At 44.4% G+C, this 12,534-nt stretch overlaps 3 protein-coding genes across 5 annotated transcripts in view; all 3 read right to left on the bottom strand.

Moving 5' to 3' along the window:
- Positions 1-4,118, bottom strand: part of bricd5 (BRICHOS domain containing 5) — a 5,790-nt gene extending 1,672 nt beyond the window's left edge. Inside the window, exons 1-5 of the mRNA XM_016667159.1 lie at positions 3,563-4,118; positions 2,743-2,871; positions 2,515-2,664; positions 1,270-1,377; positions 642-792 (exon numbers count right to left, since the gene is read on the bottom strand). Coding sequence (XP_016522645.1) covers positions 642-792; positions 1,270-1,377; positions 2,515-2,664; positions 2,743-2,871; positions 3,563-3,601 — 577 coding nt within the window. The 5' untranslated portion in view covers positions 3,602-4,118. The remainder of the gene's footprint in view (positions 1-641; positions 793-1,269; positions 1,378-2,514; positions 2,665-2,742; positions 2,872-3,562) is intronic.
- Positions 4,119-4,832: 714 nt separating this feature from the next.
- On the bottom strand, positions 4,833-8,882 carry pgp (phosphoglycolate phosphatase). The gene is made up of 2 exons (XM_007543854.2): positions 8,052-8,882; positions 4,833-5,954 (listed from the first exon to the last, which is right to left on the bottom strand). Exons 1-2 carry the CDS (start codon positions 8,644-8,646, stop codon positions 5,611-5,613), a joined length of 939 nt encoding a protein of 312 aa, XP_007543916.1. The 5' UTR covers positions 8,647-8,882; the 3' UTR covers positions 4,833-5,610.
- Positions 8,883-8,998: 116 nt separating this feature from the next.
- zdhhc4 (zDHHC palmitoyltransferase 4) overlaps positions 8,999-12,534 on the bottom strand; it is a 3,871-nt gene continuing 335 nt past the window's right edge. The window contains exons 1-7 of one of the 3 annotated variants that reach the window (XM_016667157.1): positions 12,142-12,528; positions 11,983-12,056; positions 10,938-11,116; positions 10,691-10,816; positions 9,665-9,909; positions 9,235-9,574; positions 8,999-9,201 (exon numbers count right to left, since the gene is read on the bottom strand). In XM_016667157.1, coding sequence (XP_016522643.1) covers positions 9,284-9,574; positions 9,665-9,909; positions 10,691-10,816; positions 10,938-11,116; positions 11,983-12,056; positions 12,142-12,264 — 1,038 coding nt within the window. In that variant the 5' untranslated portion in view covers positions 12,265-12,528 and the 3' untranslated portion in view covers positions 8,999-9,201; positions 9,235-9,283. Of the gene's footprint in view, positions 9,575-9,664; positions 9,910-10,690; positions 10,817-10,937; positions 11,117-11,982; positions 12,057-12,141; positions 12,529-12,534 lie in introns of those variants that run through there. The other 2 variants (XM_016667158.1, XM_007543852.2) reach the window with 2 other exon arrangements.

Below are 12,534 nucleotides of genomic sequence, written 5' to 3'. Positions count from 1 at the left end.
AACACCAATACAGCACCTTAAGTTGTTAAGTAGCAGCCTGTAGGCTACTGATGTTGTCTGTGTTGTAGTACTTGTTACATTCACTCGAGTAACTTTTTTGTAAAAAAGGTTCTTATGACAGTAGTTTTACTGCAATGTACCTTTTTCTTTTACTTGAGTAATATTATTATTGCTACGTAGATTCATGTTGTCCCCCCAAAATAAGCCGATGCCCCCTGTTAAACCCCTCTGGAGCCGGGGCTGGTCTTATCTCTGAATTAAATATTGAAATTGACATTTATAAATGAATAAAATGGTGAAAATGTGACTCTGAAAAAACAAACATTAATTCCTTCAGGCTAAATGTTAGTCTTTGTCAGCAGCATGTTGGTCTCTGCTGACTCTGTTCAGGGACACAATGACCTTTCAGTCAGTTGAAAGGTCAGAGTTCGTCTCATGTTTCAGCTGGTTTGAGTCCTTCCTTCTCCCAGGCTGCGTGGTGCAGACAGATGCAGTTTGATTGGTTATTGATTGGGATAACAACTGATTACGTTTTATTTTCAGCGCCACTTAGCAGCCTGAGAGTCACTGCTGTGTGTATGAGTGGAGAGTTGAGTGGAAGGAAAACATTTATCTCATCAGTGGCATGTTTCTGCTCTCACCGTTGGTCCTGCGGGTCCGGTGGACGGTTCTGTCCCGACACAGCGTCCGGAGCGGCTCGTCCAGCGAGGCCACGCCCACCTGACCGCCCGCCATCACGCCCAGGAACCGCGTCCGCCTCTGCGTCTCGTTCCCAGACAGCTGGACGTCTCCCTGCAAGGACAGGGTCGCCGTTCAGACGACCACACCAACACAGGCTGACAGAACCAGAACCAGCAGGAATCATGTTGAGCTTAAAGAGCTGCTGATGACTGACCACAGCTACACACAACAGCGGTCTTCCTGAGTGAAAGGCTGCGATAGTAAACTCACTACGCCTCCAGCAGCAGGTTCCTCCATCTGCAGCCGTCCATGCAGGAACACGACCCGGCTCCGTTCGGCCTCAGATTATTGTTAGATATCAGATAATCCAGCAGAAATCATACCTGGCGTGGAACCGGACTCTGAATCGAGCCTCAGGAACAGTCGGCCCTTTGAGAGCCACAGAGTGACCATTGTGCCCCGGCCGGGCCGCTGCTGAAACCGGACCGGCCCGGATCGGATCACCGATTCAGCCTGGAGGCCACGGAGGGAGAGCTGCAGCTGCTGAGCCCGACAGAACCGAACCGAACCGCTGCTGAGCCCATTCACCTGGTTCTGTGGTCCGCTGAGCAGGGAGCCCACATGGTCGTAGTCGGATCGCTCCATGGTCTGCAGGAAGCAGCGCTGCTGGTCTGCAGGTTGGTAGCAGATCAGGCCCTGCAGCAACATCATCATCATCATCACCATCATCACCTTCATCATCATCATCATCATCTTTACCTTCATCATCACCTTCATCATCTTCATCATCATCATCTTTACCTTCATCATCACCTTCATCATCTTCATCACCATCATCTTCATCATCATCATCATAATCATCATCACCTTCATCATCATCATCATCATCACCTTCATCATCATCATCATCTTTACCTTCATCATCACCTTCATCCTCTTCATCACCTTCATCACCATCATCATCACCTTCATCATCATCATCATCACCTTCATCACCTTTGCCTTCATCATCATCACCACCTTCATCATCATCATCATCTTTACCTTCATCTTCATCATCATCTCCAAATGACCCTGAATATTCTTGATTTACAGCTGAACTGATTAATCGCGATTAACCGATTAATTAATGATTAACCGATTAATTAATCCTTTTTTCTATTGAAACAATAGACTGGTTTCTGCTGAGCTCCGTCTTCTGGATCTCTTTGTGGTTTTACCCGTTAAGAAAAGGAAATAAAGTAAAAAATTACTAATTCAGTCATTGATTAACTGGAGAATAGAAATTCTAAAAAGGCCATTTTCTGAAAAAACACCATTCAGAGCAATAATTAATATACAATAAACATTTTGCATCTAAAATAAAAAACATTTTAGTCTGTAAACTGTTCTGCCAGAACATTTATAGTTCAGTTTCAGCTTCACATTCTGGAAATAAATCTATTAAACACCTTTTACATCAGTTATTGATGGATAATCTCCAGATCAGTCCATCTGTGTCGATGTTCAGCTTTTCTCATGTCGATGTTTGAAGGATTTCTATCTGCCGATTCATCGTTTGCTGCAGATGATGGAGTTTATAAAGGAATGCTGCTATTGACTTTTAGGCAGTAAGATGTTAAAATGTTTCTTTGCATCTTTTACTGCATTTCTATTACATATTAAAAGGCTGACAGGACAAATCTGCCAATTTTTTTACCTGATTAATCATTAAGATAATCGATTAATCATCGGAAACATCAATTAGTCATCAGAATAACTAGAATTATGGAGCCAGCTGTTAGTTGCGGCCCTGGTTTACAGGAGAATTGGTAGAAAATCTCTTGGACGTACGTGTTTGACGTCGAACAGAACCGTGGACGTCTGATTTCCTGCCGCGGTGATGGAAAGTGTCACCAGGTGGTTCTGCGGGTCCAAAACAGCCGTCTGGTTGAGCAGAACCCCCGTCTGGTCCGGCGCCGTCAGCCGCACGGTCTGCAGGGCCTGAAGTGACGGAAACGGATCCGTTTAGACGGCGGCTCAAAGGAAGAACGCAGCGCGGTCCGGATGTGAGCGTGGTACCGTAGAGCCCGGCCCGGTCAGCGCGAGGTAGCCGATCAGTCCCATCGCCATGGCGACCAGGAGCAGCAGCGCCGACAGGCAGATCCAGAACGCCTTGGCTGGGAAGTGGGCTGAGTCAGAACCTTCACCCTGAGAACACGCCAAGAACCTCAACAGGTCTGCAGCCTTTAAAGACTTCAGCAGTGAAAAGCATTCACACCAATCTGAAAAGTGTGGAGAGCTTGCAGGACGGCTTTAACCAGAGAAGCTCTGGAGGAGCTGCAGCGATCCACAGCTCAGGTCTGAGTGTCAACAGGAAGAGCCGCAAGAATAAAGGCCGCTGTTCTGCCTTTGGCCAGTAGAGGCAGAAAAGAGGAGGCCAAAATGGAACTGAGGATGTGGTGGTGGCAGCATCATGCTGAGGAGCTGAATCAAGAAGAAAACCAGAGACTGGATTGGAGGTTCAGTTTCCAGCAGGACGATGGTTTAGACCACAGCTGGTTTGTGGCCTAGTCAAAGTCCACACCTGAATCCAACTGGATCTGTGGACAGACTTGAAGACTGATGTTGAAAGCTGGTGGAAACGAACGGCGGTTTCACCTGGGATTAACTTGGGATTGAATAGAAATGCACGCCACACTTTTCAGATTGGTATCTGGATCAGTGACATTCTGCGCTGGTTGAAGTTTTTTTTTTGTTGAACATGAAAGCTTTTCTGTCCGTTTTGTAACAAATCCGGATCACCAATTGGATATACTCATGTTTGATCTGCTCTCGTCCCTTTGTAAATTAAGTTTGATATTTTTTCCGGAGCCGCTTCCTGCCTGACCTCCGTCCTTACCGCGCCCCGGCCTCCTGAACGCGTCCAGCACTTCACCATCCTGGTTCCTCTGGTGGCTCCTCACGCAGCTACCCGCATCGGTCTGCAGTCATGACCCGCTCCGACTGAGGCTGGCTCACCTGGGCACGCGCTTTTTACCCCCACCCCGCCCAGCAGGAAGCACACCTGAGCACAAAAACTCCTGATCGTCCTGCAGGTTCGGGTTGGATCTCCGCCGGCCGGCGGGCGGGCCAGCCTTTCCGGCCCGGACAATGGACAAAGCGGCGCGGCGCGGACAGCAGCCGTCAGCGGCCCGGAGGCGATAGGAGAACCGGAGCCGCTGACAGAACCAGGGTCACTTTCAGCTGAAAAACTGAGGTGAGGCTGGCGCTGGGAAAACACTGGCTTTTATTGGGGATCTTAAACATCTGATACTATTTAGATACAAACTGATCAGAAACGCGTGGTTCGGCCATAGAAAGAAAAAAATAGATTTCCGCCAAAAGAACAAACTTTGAAGGTAATCTCAGAAATTTTCTGGAAAAACTTGGAAGTTTCTGCATTTAAAAGGTCAAAATGTTTCAATTTTTTATTTTTCTAGAAAATTTCTGAGATTAAAAATTTTAATTTTTTTTCCAGAAAATATTTGACTTAGACTTGGTAAATTATAAGTTTTTCTGGAAAATTTCTTAGATTCTTGTAGCCAACTTTTGACTTTTCAAACTCATAAAATGTCAAGTTATTTTCTAGAAAACCTTTGAGATAATCAAAATTTGTGTTTTTATTTTAGCAGAAATCGACTTTTTATTCTATCCATAATACCAGTAAACATCTCAAACATCTTCCAACTGCACTGCCTGCATGACTTCATAACTTGTCATTGCACCATGAACTGAACCAACAGGAAACAACAGATTTTGGAGCAGAGGTGTCCAAACGGGTCACTAAGAAACAAAATACTGACTTTTTAATCCACTGAACAATAAACCAAAGGATTAAATGAGTAAAATTTTATTTTTTTTGAGGGGTGTGTAAATAATCATCGATCCAAACAGGTTTTACCTCTAAAAGAAACGGTCCAATTAGAGAATTTACAGGGCATAAAAACATTTTTGTCAATTCTGAGCAATAAAAACTAGATTTGTCTGTAACTTAAAAGTAAAACCAGGTTTACTAAAGTGATCAGAAGCAGCTCTGGATGGACGTGATCCTCACAACGTCTGGGGGTTCAATACTTTTTCAGCGTCTTCTATTGTAAGATTTTAACTTGGCTGTAATAATTTTGGCCCCAATTCAAAATAAAAAACTAAATCCTCCATCTGCATCGACCACCTTTCATCTCTAATTGGAGTCGTGGGCTGCAAAAAGAGTCAGGCCAGGGCCGCAAACGGCCCCGGGCCGCGCTTTGGACACCCCTGAACCAACAGCTGCAGGCTGAACATGGCGGTGCTCAACAGGAAATGACATCACAGACAGAATGGAAACAAAGTGCTTCCTTAAAGCTGCATGAACTGAAACAAATACTGCAGACGGCAGCTCTCCATCATAGGAATGGCCTAGTCAAAGCATTAAGTACAAGCTGGATTTACTCTTCCTGCAGCCGTGACTCCATTTAAAGCTGCAGTAAGTTTTACATGTTACTTACAGTTTAATATGAGGCAGATAATCAGTGGACAGGTGGATCTCCAGCTGCTCTGAAGAAATGAACAAAAAAAAACAATCAGAGGCAAGAGGCAGGGCTTAGCGCTGTCAATAATCCTCGTGTGCTGCTGCTAAATGTGCTAAGAGCAGAGAAACAACGTACCGATACAGGAAAAACGTTTATTCACTGTCATCTGTCACTATGCTAACTAGCCTTAGCATTCTATGCTAGCATAGCAGAGGGAGAAGGCCATGATTGACAGCGCTAAGCCCCGCCTCCTGCCTCTGATTGGTTGTTTCCAGTTAACACCAGGAGAAAGCAGAAGAGCTCCACAGATTATCTGTCTCAACATGGTGACAGTTCAATAAATATTCATTTTTATAAACGTTTCATCTGCAGCTTGAAGCCAAGTGATAAAATATTCCCTTCAAAGCGACGGGTCGTCTTCTCCCTGCAGCGCCGGCAGCAGGTCGGCGATGCTCTCCACGTAATAATCGGGCACCATGGCGCGGCGCTCGGCGCTGCCGCTGTCGCGGTGGGCGGCGGCCTCGGCGGCGGTGCTGACCCCGGTCAGGGTCAGCAGCGTCTTCAGGCCGCAGGCGGAGCCCAGCAGGATGTCGGTGTCCAGCCGGTCGCCGACCATCAGGCAGCGCTCCGGCCGCAGGCCGAACCGCTGCGCCACGCACTCAAACATGAAGCGGCTGGGTTTGCCCACCGTCTGGGCCTGGCGCTGGGCGGCCGTTTCCACGGCCTGCAGCAGGCAACCCGTACCTGGAGAGGAGGAGGAAATGATGTCACTTCCTGTTTACACAAACACACACCATCTCTGAGCTAAAAAACCCTGAAGAACCAGATAAAACTGAAGATCATCTGGTTCTTCAGGGTCGCGGCCTGACCCAGAAGCTTCAGGTCAGGCTGCAGCAGGGGGTTCAAAGTGCGGCCCAGGGGCCATTTGTGGCCCCCTGAAGGATTTTAGGTGACCCTGCGACCTCAATTCTAGAAACCATCAAAACTTCTAGAGCAACATTTTCATCTTTTTATTTTTTTACAGCTAAACAAGAGTTGGTAAAAATATGCTTCCATTTACTAAAGTTCTGGCATTCATCTTAATTGTGGAATAACTAGAATCATAATTATTGACCTGCTTTACTCTAAAGAAAATAATGTAACCAAAAATAATAAAAAATTAATATAAATCAACCTGAAAAATTTAGAAACTGGTCCCCTCTTGTACTGCAAAAACGTTTTTTATGTTTTGTTTATGTTTTATACTGTTTTGTTCACTATAAAAATCTGACTTTTGCTGATTTTTGTAATTTTTTTAGTTTATAATCGAGCAGATATATTTTTTTAAAAAGCACAAATAGTTTGATTTAAACATGTAATATAAATATATGATTCTCAAAAAGTGAACAAATGAGAGAAAATCAGCCCGATTGTCTCAAACCGCTCCACTGTGCGCCGCCCCCTACTGGACGGCCAGTGGAAGCGCAGGGGTCCTGGTGGCTAACATCAACTAGGACTGATTTAATATTTTAAAGAATTGATGTTATATGTGGAGAACCGATATTAATATGTTCATTAAAGTATCAAGCAGCACTGAACTGATTTTACCTGGAATTTTGTTACTAAAGCTTTTATAGCAAATATTAGGTTAATTATATGAGTCACAGTTGGCTTTTATTGTTTGAGGCTGGAGAGCACGAAGCAGCTAGTAACTAGTTACTTTGACAAGAGTAACTTTTTAAGGGACTTTAGCAGTCGTTTTACTCCACTGGGATATTCTGTTTATTAGTATTACTACCCACTGGTTTCATAACTTTAATGATCTAAAATAAAAAAAACTTATGTTTAAACTTGTGGTGATGTGCTTATTTATTTTTTAAGTCTTTACTAGAATTTGAACATTGTTATATTTTTGTCATGATTTTAAACATGAACTCAGATGGTCGTTAGTAACTCGGGTCGCCTCTCTTCCACGAGTAAAACGTCATTCTGACAGAAATACTCGAACTCTGGAGAAGCTGCAGCCGCTGCTTTTATTCTTTTCTTGACCTAACGAAGCCGTCTCTCTCTCAGGACTTTTGGTTCTGAACAAATTAATGCTTAATATAACCATCCACACAGCCGCCATAGAAAACGACTGGATGTTTAGGTGGCTATAATTGCCTTGTTCTAAAAATGTTGAACAGCATATTTACATATTTAATATGAATCAGATTAACTCAGATTAGAGGAAATCTTTACTTCAGTGCAACTCCAGTCAGTTTATATTATTGTTAATGTGTTTCAAATAACTGGGAAGGTTAAATGCAGAAACCTTGTGGATTATCTTCATGTCTAAGTATTGATTGATCCTAACTGGGATCATCATCAGGATCCAGTCATTCATGTGGATTTAAAAAAATTATATTTTAAATATTACTTAAAAATTATTATACAAGTTAAAAAATTACAAAAATAAAACTTAAGGCTATTTAATTATATGAATAACTCAAACATTTAAAACAAGTTATTTTTTTTTCTTTTTAATTTTTTTTAAAAATATTGCAAAATAAGTTATGACAAAGTTCTATTACATAAATGAAAAAAATACATAAAACTTTAGGAAGTTCTTTTTTATTTTGTGTATATAAATCAAAAAGTTGTTATATTTCATTGTACAAATAAAAAAAGCATATGAAGTCCTTTTTTATTATTATACATGTAAAATAATAAAACTTATGATGAAACTCATAAAAAAATTCAGTATAAATAAAAAACCTTCAGCTTTCATTACATATAATAATAATAATAATAATAATAATAATAATAATAATAATAATAATGAGCAGTGAAGCCCTCTCGGGGAGCAGGTGTTCTTCCTACCTGGAACCGCCTTGCCCCCCTCCAGAGGCAGCCTGGTGTCCCTGTTGGTTCCGACAAACAGGCAGTCCTTCTGGGTCAGGTACTGCATGGCTCGGTTCAGCTTCATGTAGCTGAAGTGTTCGTCGAACCCGACCACCACCGCCTGGACCTCCGGGTCCAGAGGCACGCTGGCCCAGTCCAGCTGCTTCCCGGACACCGGGTCCGGCCCCACGCCGACCGCCTGGATGCCCACGGCCTCCAGCTCCTGCCGCATGGCGTCGCTCCCCACCAGGTAAACCTTGCCCCGCAGCCCGCACTCCGACCGCAGGTATGCGGCGCAGCAGAACGCGGTTCCGAACACCTCGTCCTCCGCGGCGTCAAAGCCCAGAGAGGACAGCTTGTCGGCGTACATCTTCCGGGTCTTGGTGCTGTTGTTGGTGACGAAGAAGACCTTCTTGCCGCGCTGCTTGAGCAGGCTGATGACCCGGGCGGCCCCGGGGATGGCCTGGTCCCCCCGCCAGATCACGCCGTCGCAGTCGAACAGCACGCTGTCCACGGAGTCCAGCAGCTGGCGGACCAGCGGCCCGCCCAGCCGCGCGCACTGGGACCCGGACATGAGGAGAGCTTCCGCCGCTCAGGCTCCAAGAACCATCAGACCCAATCCACGCTCACTCTGGCAGGTAGTAGCGGTGGAAATTCACCTGACCTTCTGCCCCGCGATGCAGCAATCTACCAACCACTTCCGCACCGGCTTAAAGGGGAAGTGACGCAATTCTAAAGGTTCCGCCCACTTCCGGTAAAACAACCATAATTTCCAGCATTTTGCCCACAGAATCTTAATTTCTGACTGAAATAAATTTTTGGCTCATTTCATTGATGTGTTACATGTTCGATTCATGTTGGTGTATTTAAACACTTTATTTTGATTTTAAAAAGAAAAACAACATATAATAAAAATGTGCAATCAGAAATCTCAAAGCCCCCATAGGGTTTGTGACCCCCATGTTGAAGACCTCTTTATTTGGCAACTAGAAAATGACACTTAACAATAAACAGAACTGAATTAAATCAGACCCATAAAAGCAACTTCCTGTGTATAAAGTTTGTTTTGGTTTCTGCCGGGTCATTAGTGAAGCCCAGCGTGCACGGCGTGGAGCAACATGTCCGCCGTCAGCGGGTAAATCTGAGTTTAAATCTGAGTTTACAGCGCCGGGCTGTCCCGGCTCCACTGGCGAAGGCTGGCTGAGTCTTCCTCAGTTGCCTTTCTTCTGGCTGGCGTTCGGAGGGAAGAAGATCTCCCGCAGGTTTCCCAGCAGCCCCCGGCTGTAGCAGTACCGGTCGGGGGCGGGGCCACAGAGGCCATCAGCCTGCGGCGCCGGTTGGCAGCGGCGGCACCCCTGGCCTCGGCTTTTGAACCACTCATTGGACGTCTGGTTGACCAGAGCCAAGAAGCAGTGGAACATCGTGTAACCGGCGAGGACGAAGAAGACGAAGACCACAAAGCCCAGCATGAAGACGATCCGTGGAAACGTCAGGAACAGATGCTGGGAGACGAAGAGGAAGAAACATGGAGACGGATCATGGCCTTTGGCTCCATGAACTCAGTTTGGTTCTGATGCGGAGGATGTTGGTACCTGAACGATGAACAGCGGCCCGGCCGGCTGCTGCTGGCCGCGCTCGTCGACGTAGCTGGCTCTGAGCATCCCTGAACGCAGCACGGCGTGGAGCAACATGTCCGCCGTCAGCAGGCCGATGGCCAGCGCCATGCCGCACACGCTCAGTAGGTACAGCAGGAAGTAGCGCGTGTTCCTGGCGCCGACGCAGTTGTTGACCCAGACGCAGTGGTGGTCGAAGCGATGGACGCACCTGTTGCAGACTCCTGAGGTTCAGACAGGAAAAGCTGCAGTCAAACGTCTCACAGGAGCAGGTTCCTGCTAAAAGCATGCATGACCTTTGACCTTTAGCACATGCTGACCCCTGGCAGCTGCAAACATCAATCCGTTTCATCAACCAAAACAAAATAGGTAAACTCCCAAAGTAAGAAACTGATACAATGTTTTAAATCATTTTTACAGATACAAATCTTAAAAGTGTGGCATGGACTTGTATTTAGCTCCCTTTAATCAGAATAAAATCCAGTTCAGCAAATCAACTCGAGAAGTTCCCGTTTCAGTAACCAGAGTCCTGCTGGGGTCTGGCTAACGGCAACCAGCCAACCATCCCTACGATGAAACATGGTGATGGCAGCATCATGCTGCGGGAATGCTTTGAATAGAGCTAAATAAAAGGAAAAACCCAGTTAGAGGCTGGGGGAGGAGAACCAGCCTCAACATGCAGACATATTATGGGATGCTTCAAAGATTGCTCATGTGTTAGAATGGCCTAGTCAAAGTCCAGACGTAAATACAATTGAGATCCTGTTGTAGCTAGACCTCCACCCGATCTGACTGAGCTTGAACTGTTTTACTGTGACAAAAAGATAAATGCATGCCACACTTTTCAGATTTTTATTTGGAAAATATTTTTCAAATCGTGTTTTTTTGTTTCACATCATAATTACGAGCTGCTCTGTGCTCATCTGCCTGCTAAAGTCCCAATCAAACACAGAGACGTTTGTTTCTGGAACTTTGCAGAACGTTGTGAACAGAGTGTGAACTCACTGCAGTGTTTGGAGCGTGCCGGTTTGATAAGTTGGCACGTTTCACAGGAAACTCCAGGGTGGAACAGCCGCCTGTCGTACGGATAGATGGGAGTCAGGCTGGAGGCCTTCTTCTTTGTGACTGTTCCTGGTGAGACGCAAAAACAAACTAAAATTGATGTCACTTATTCCTACTAATCCATAAAAATAACCCAACACCGCCTCTGTTCTGGCTTTAGGGTAAAAACTGGGGGGAAGAGGAAGTGAACCTGGGTCTGTCTTGATGCAGAGGTAGAAGAAGAAAGTCTTGATGGCCAGCAGAATGTAAGGAACCGACAGGCTGGTCAGACTGCTGTCCATCTCCCTGCAGAAACCAAACACCTCCAAGCTGAACTCAGCGAAGACGGCGCCTTCCAGCAGGATGTGCAGGTAAATGAACAGGCTGCTCCTGCAAAGAAACACAGAAATAACATTTACACACAGGAGCAAATTACAATAGAGTGATGCAACAAGGCTAAGAAAAATAAACTAAAGAAGTCAGAACACTATGTGAAAAAATTCCTATAAAAAATAAACTCATATTGAAAAAAAAAGTCAAACAAGAATTAAGTCAAAATGTTACAAGAATTAAGCCGTACAATAAAATATCACAAAAAAAGAAAAATATTCAGGAATTAACTCATATTACAAGAATAAAGTCTTAAAAATCTCAGAAAAAATCACATGAAAATAAATTCATAATATTAGAAAAGCTGTAATAATACAAAAATAATGTCTTACAACATAAAGTCATAACATTATGAGAATAAAGTCTTAATGTTAACAGAATAAAGTGGTAATATTAGTATAATGAAATAATTTTATAACTCTTAACCTTAAAATGAGGAATGTTGAGTATGTTCAATCTGATCCTTCATCTTTAACACAGCAGCATTAGATTCCGATCAGCAGCAGGAGATAATCGTGAAAACGACTGAATCTATTTAGAAGAAAGAAGCGCGAACCAGACGAGTTGCTCACGCCAAATCTTGATAATGTTATTGAAGCTTTTTTCTCATTAAAACAACTTTTGTCTCGTAATTTTTCATTTTTTCAGGTAATATTGAGCTTTGATTCTTCTAATGACTTTATTCATGGAATTAAAAAAAATCTGTTAGTCTGTCCCCAATAGTCAACTTTTTTAATTGTATGGAGCTTAATTGGGGTCATAAAACTTAGTAAAAAAATAAAAAGAAAAAAAAACTGAAAAGTAAAAATTTAAACGGAAAAGTTCCAAACTACGTTTAATATTCAATGTCTTAATTAAAAACAAACCTCTGATGGAAGAGTCTGTGGACGATCCAGTGTGAAAACCTCTGCAGCCACTGAGGAGTAAACGGTGCGACCACCTGGGAAGGAAATGCACCTGTATGAACCTCAACAGCGCCACTCAGCGGTGGTTTAAAGGAATGACAACTAAAAAAAAGAACTTACCTTTGTAACATAACTGTGCAGAGTGTTAAAGGGGCTGTGCTGCTGGCCGGAGTATTTACACACTAGGAACATACAGGTTAGCACTACCGCGACGTAGATCCCAAACAAGGTGAGGAAGTCCATGTTTCACCTGGCAGGGGCGACAGGTGTGTTAAACCTGTCCTCCCTGCCTCGGGTACGCTTTGTTACTGTTAGCTCGGCCTATTCAGTTCTCATGTAAACAGGTAGAACACCAAAACTACAACATGAAGATCCGGTTCTCTGAAAGTCCCAGATAAATAACTTACTCCAGCATGCTAACCATAAACACAGCGGCCCCGCCGCTAGCATGCTAACCATAAACACAGCGGCCCCGCCGCTAGCATGCTAACCTTAAACACAGCGGCCCACTGT

The sequence above is a fragment of the Poecilia formosa genome, unplaced genomic scaffold, assembly GCF_000485575.1.
Source record: "Poecilia formosa unplaced genomic scaffold, Poecilia_formosa-5.1.2 Scaffold926, whole genome shotgun sequence".
Taxonomy (NCBI): domain Eukaryota; kingdom Metazoa; phylum Chordata; class Actinopteri; order Cyprinodontiformes; family Poeciliidae; genus Poecilia; species Poecilia formosa.
This window is presented reverse-complemented; position numbering and strand designations above follow the sequence as displayed.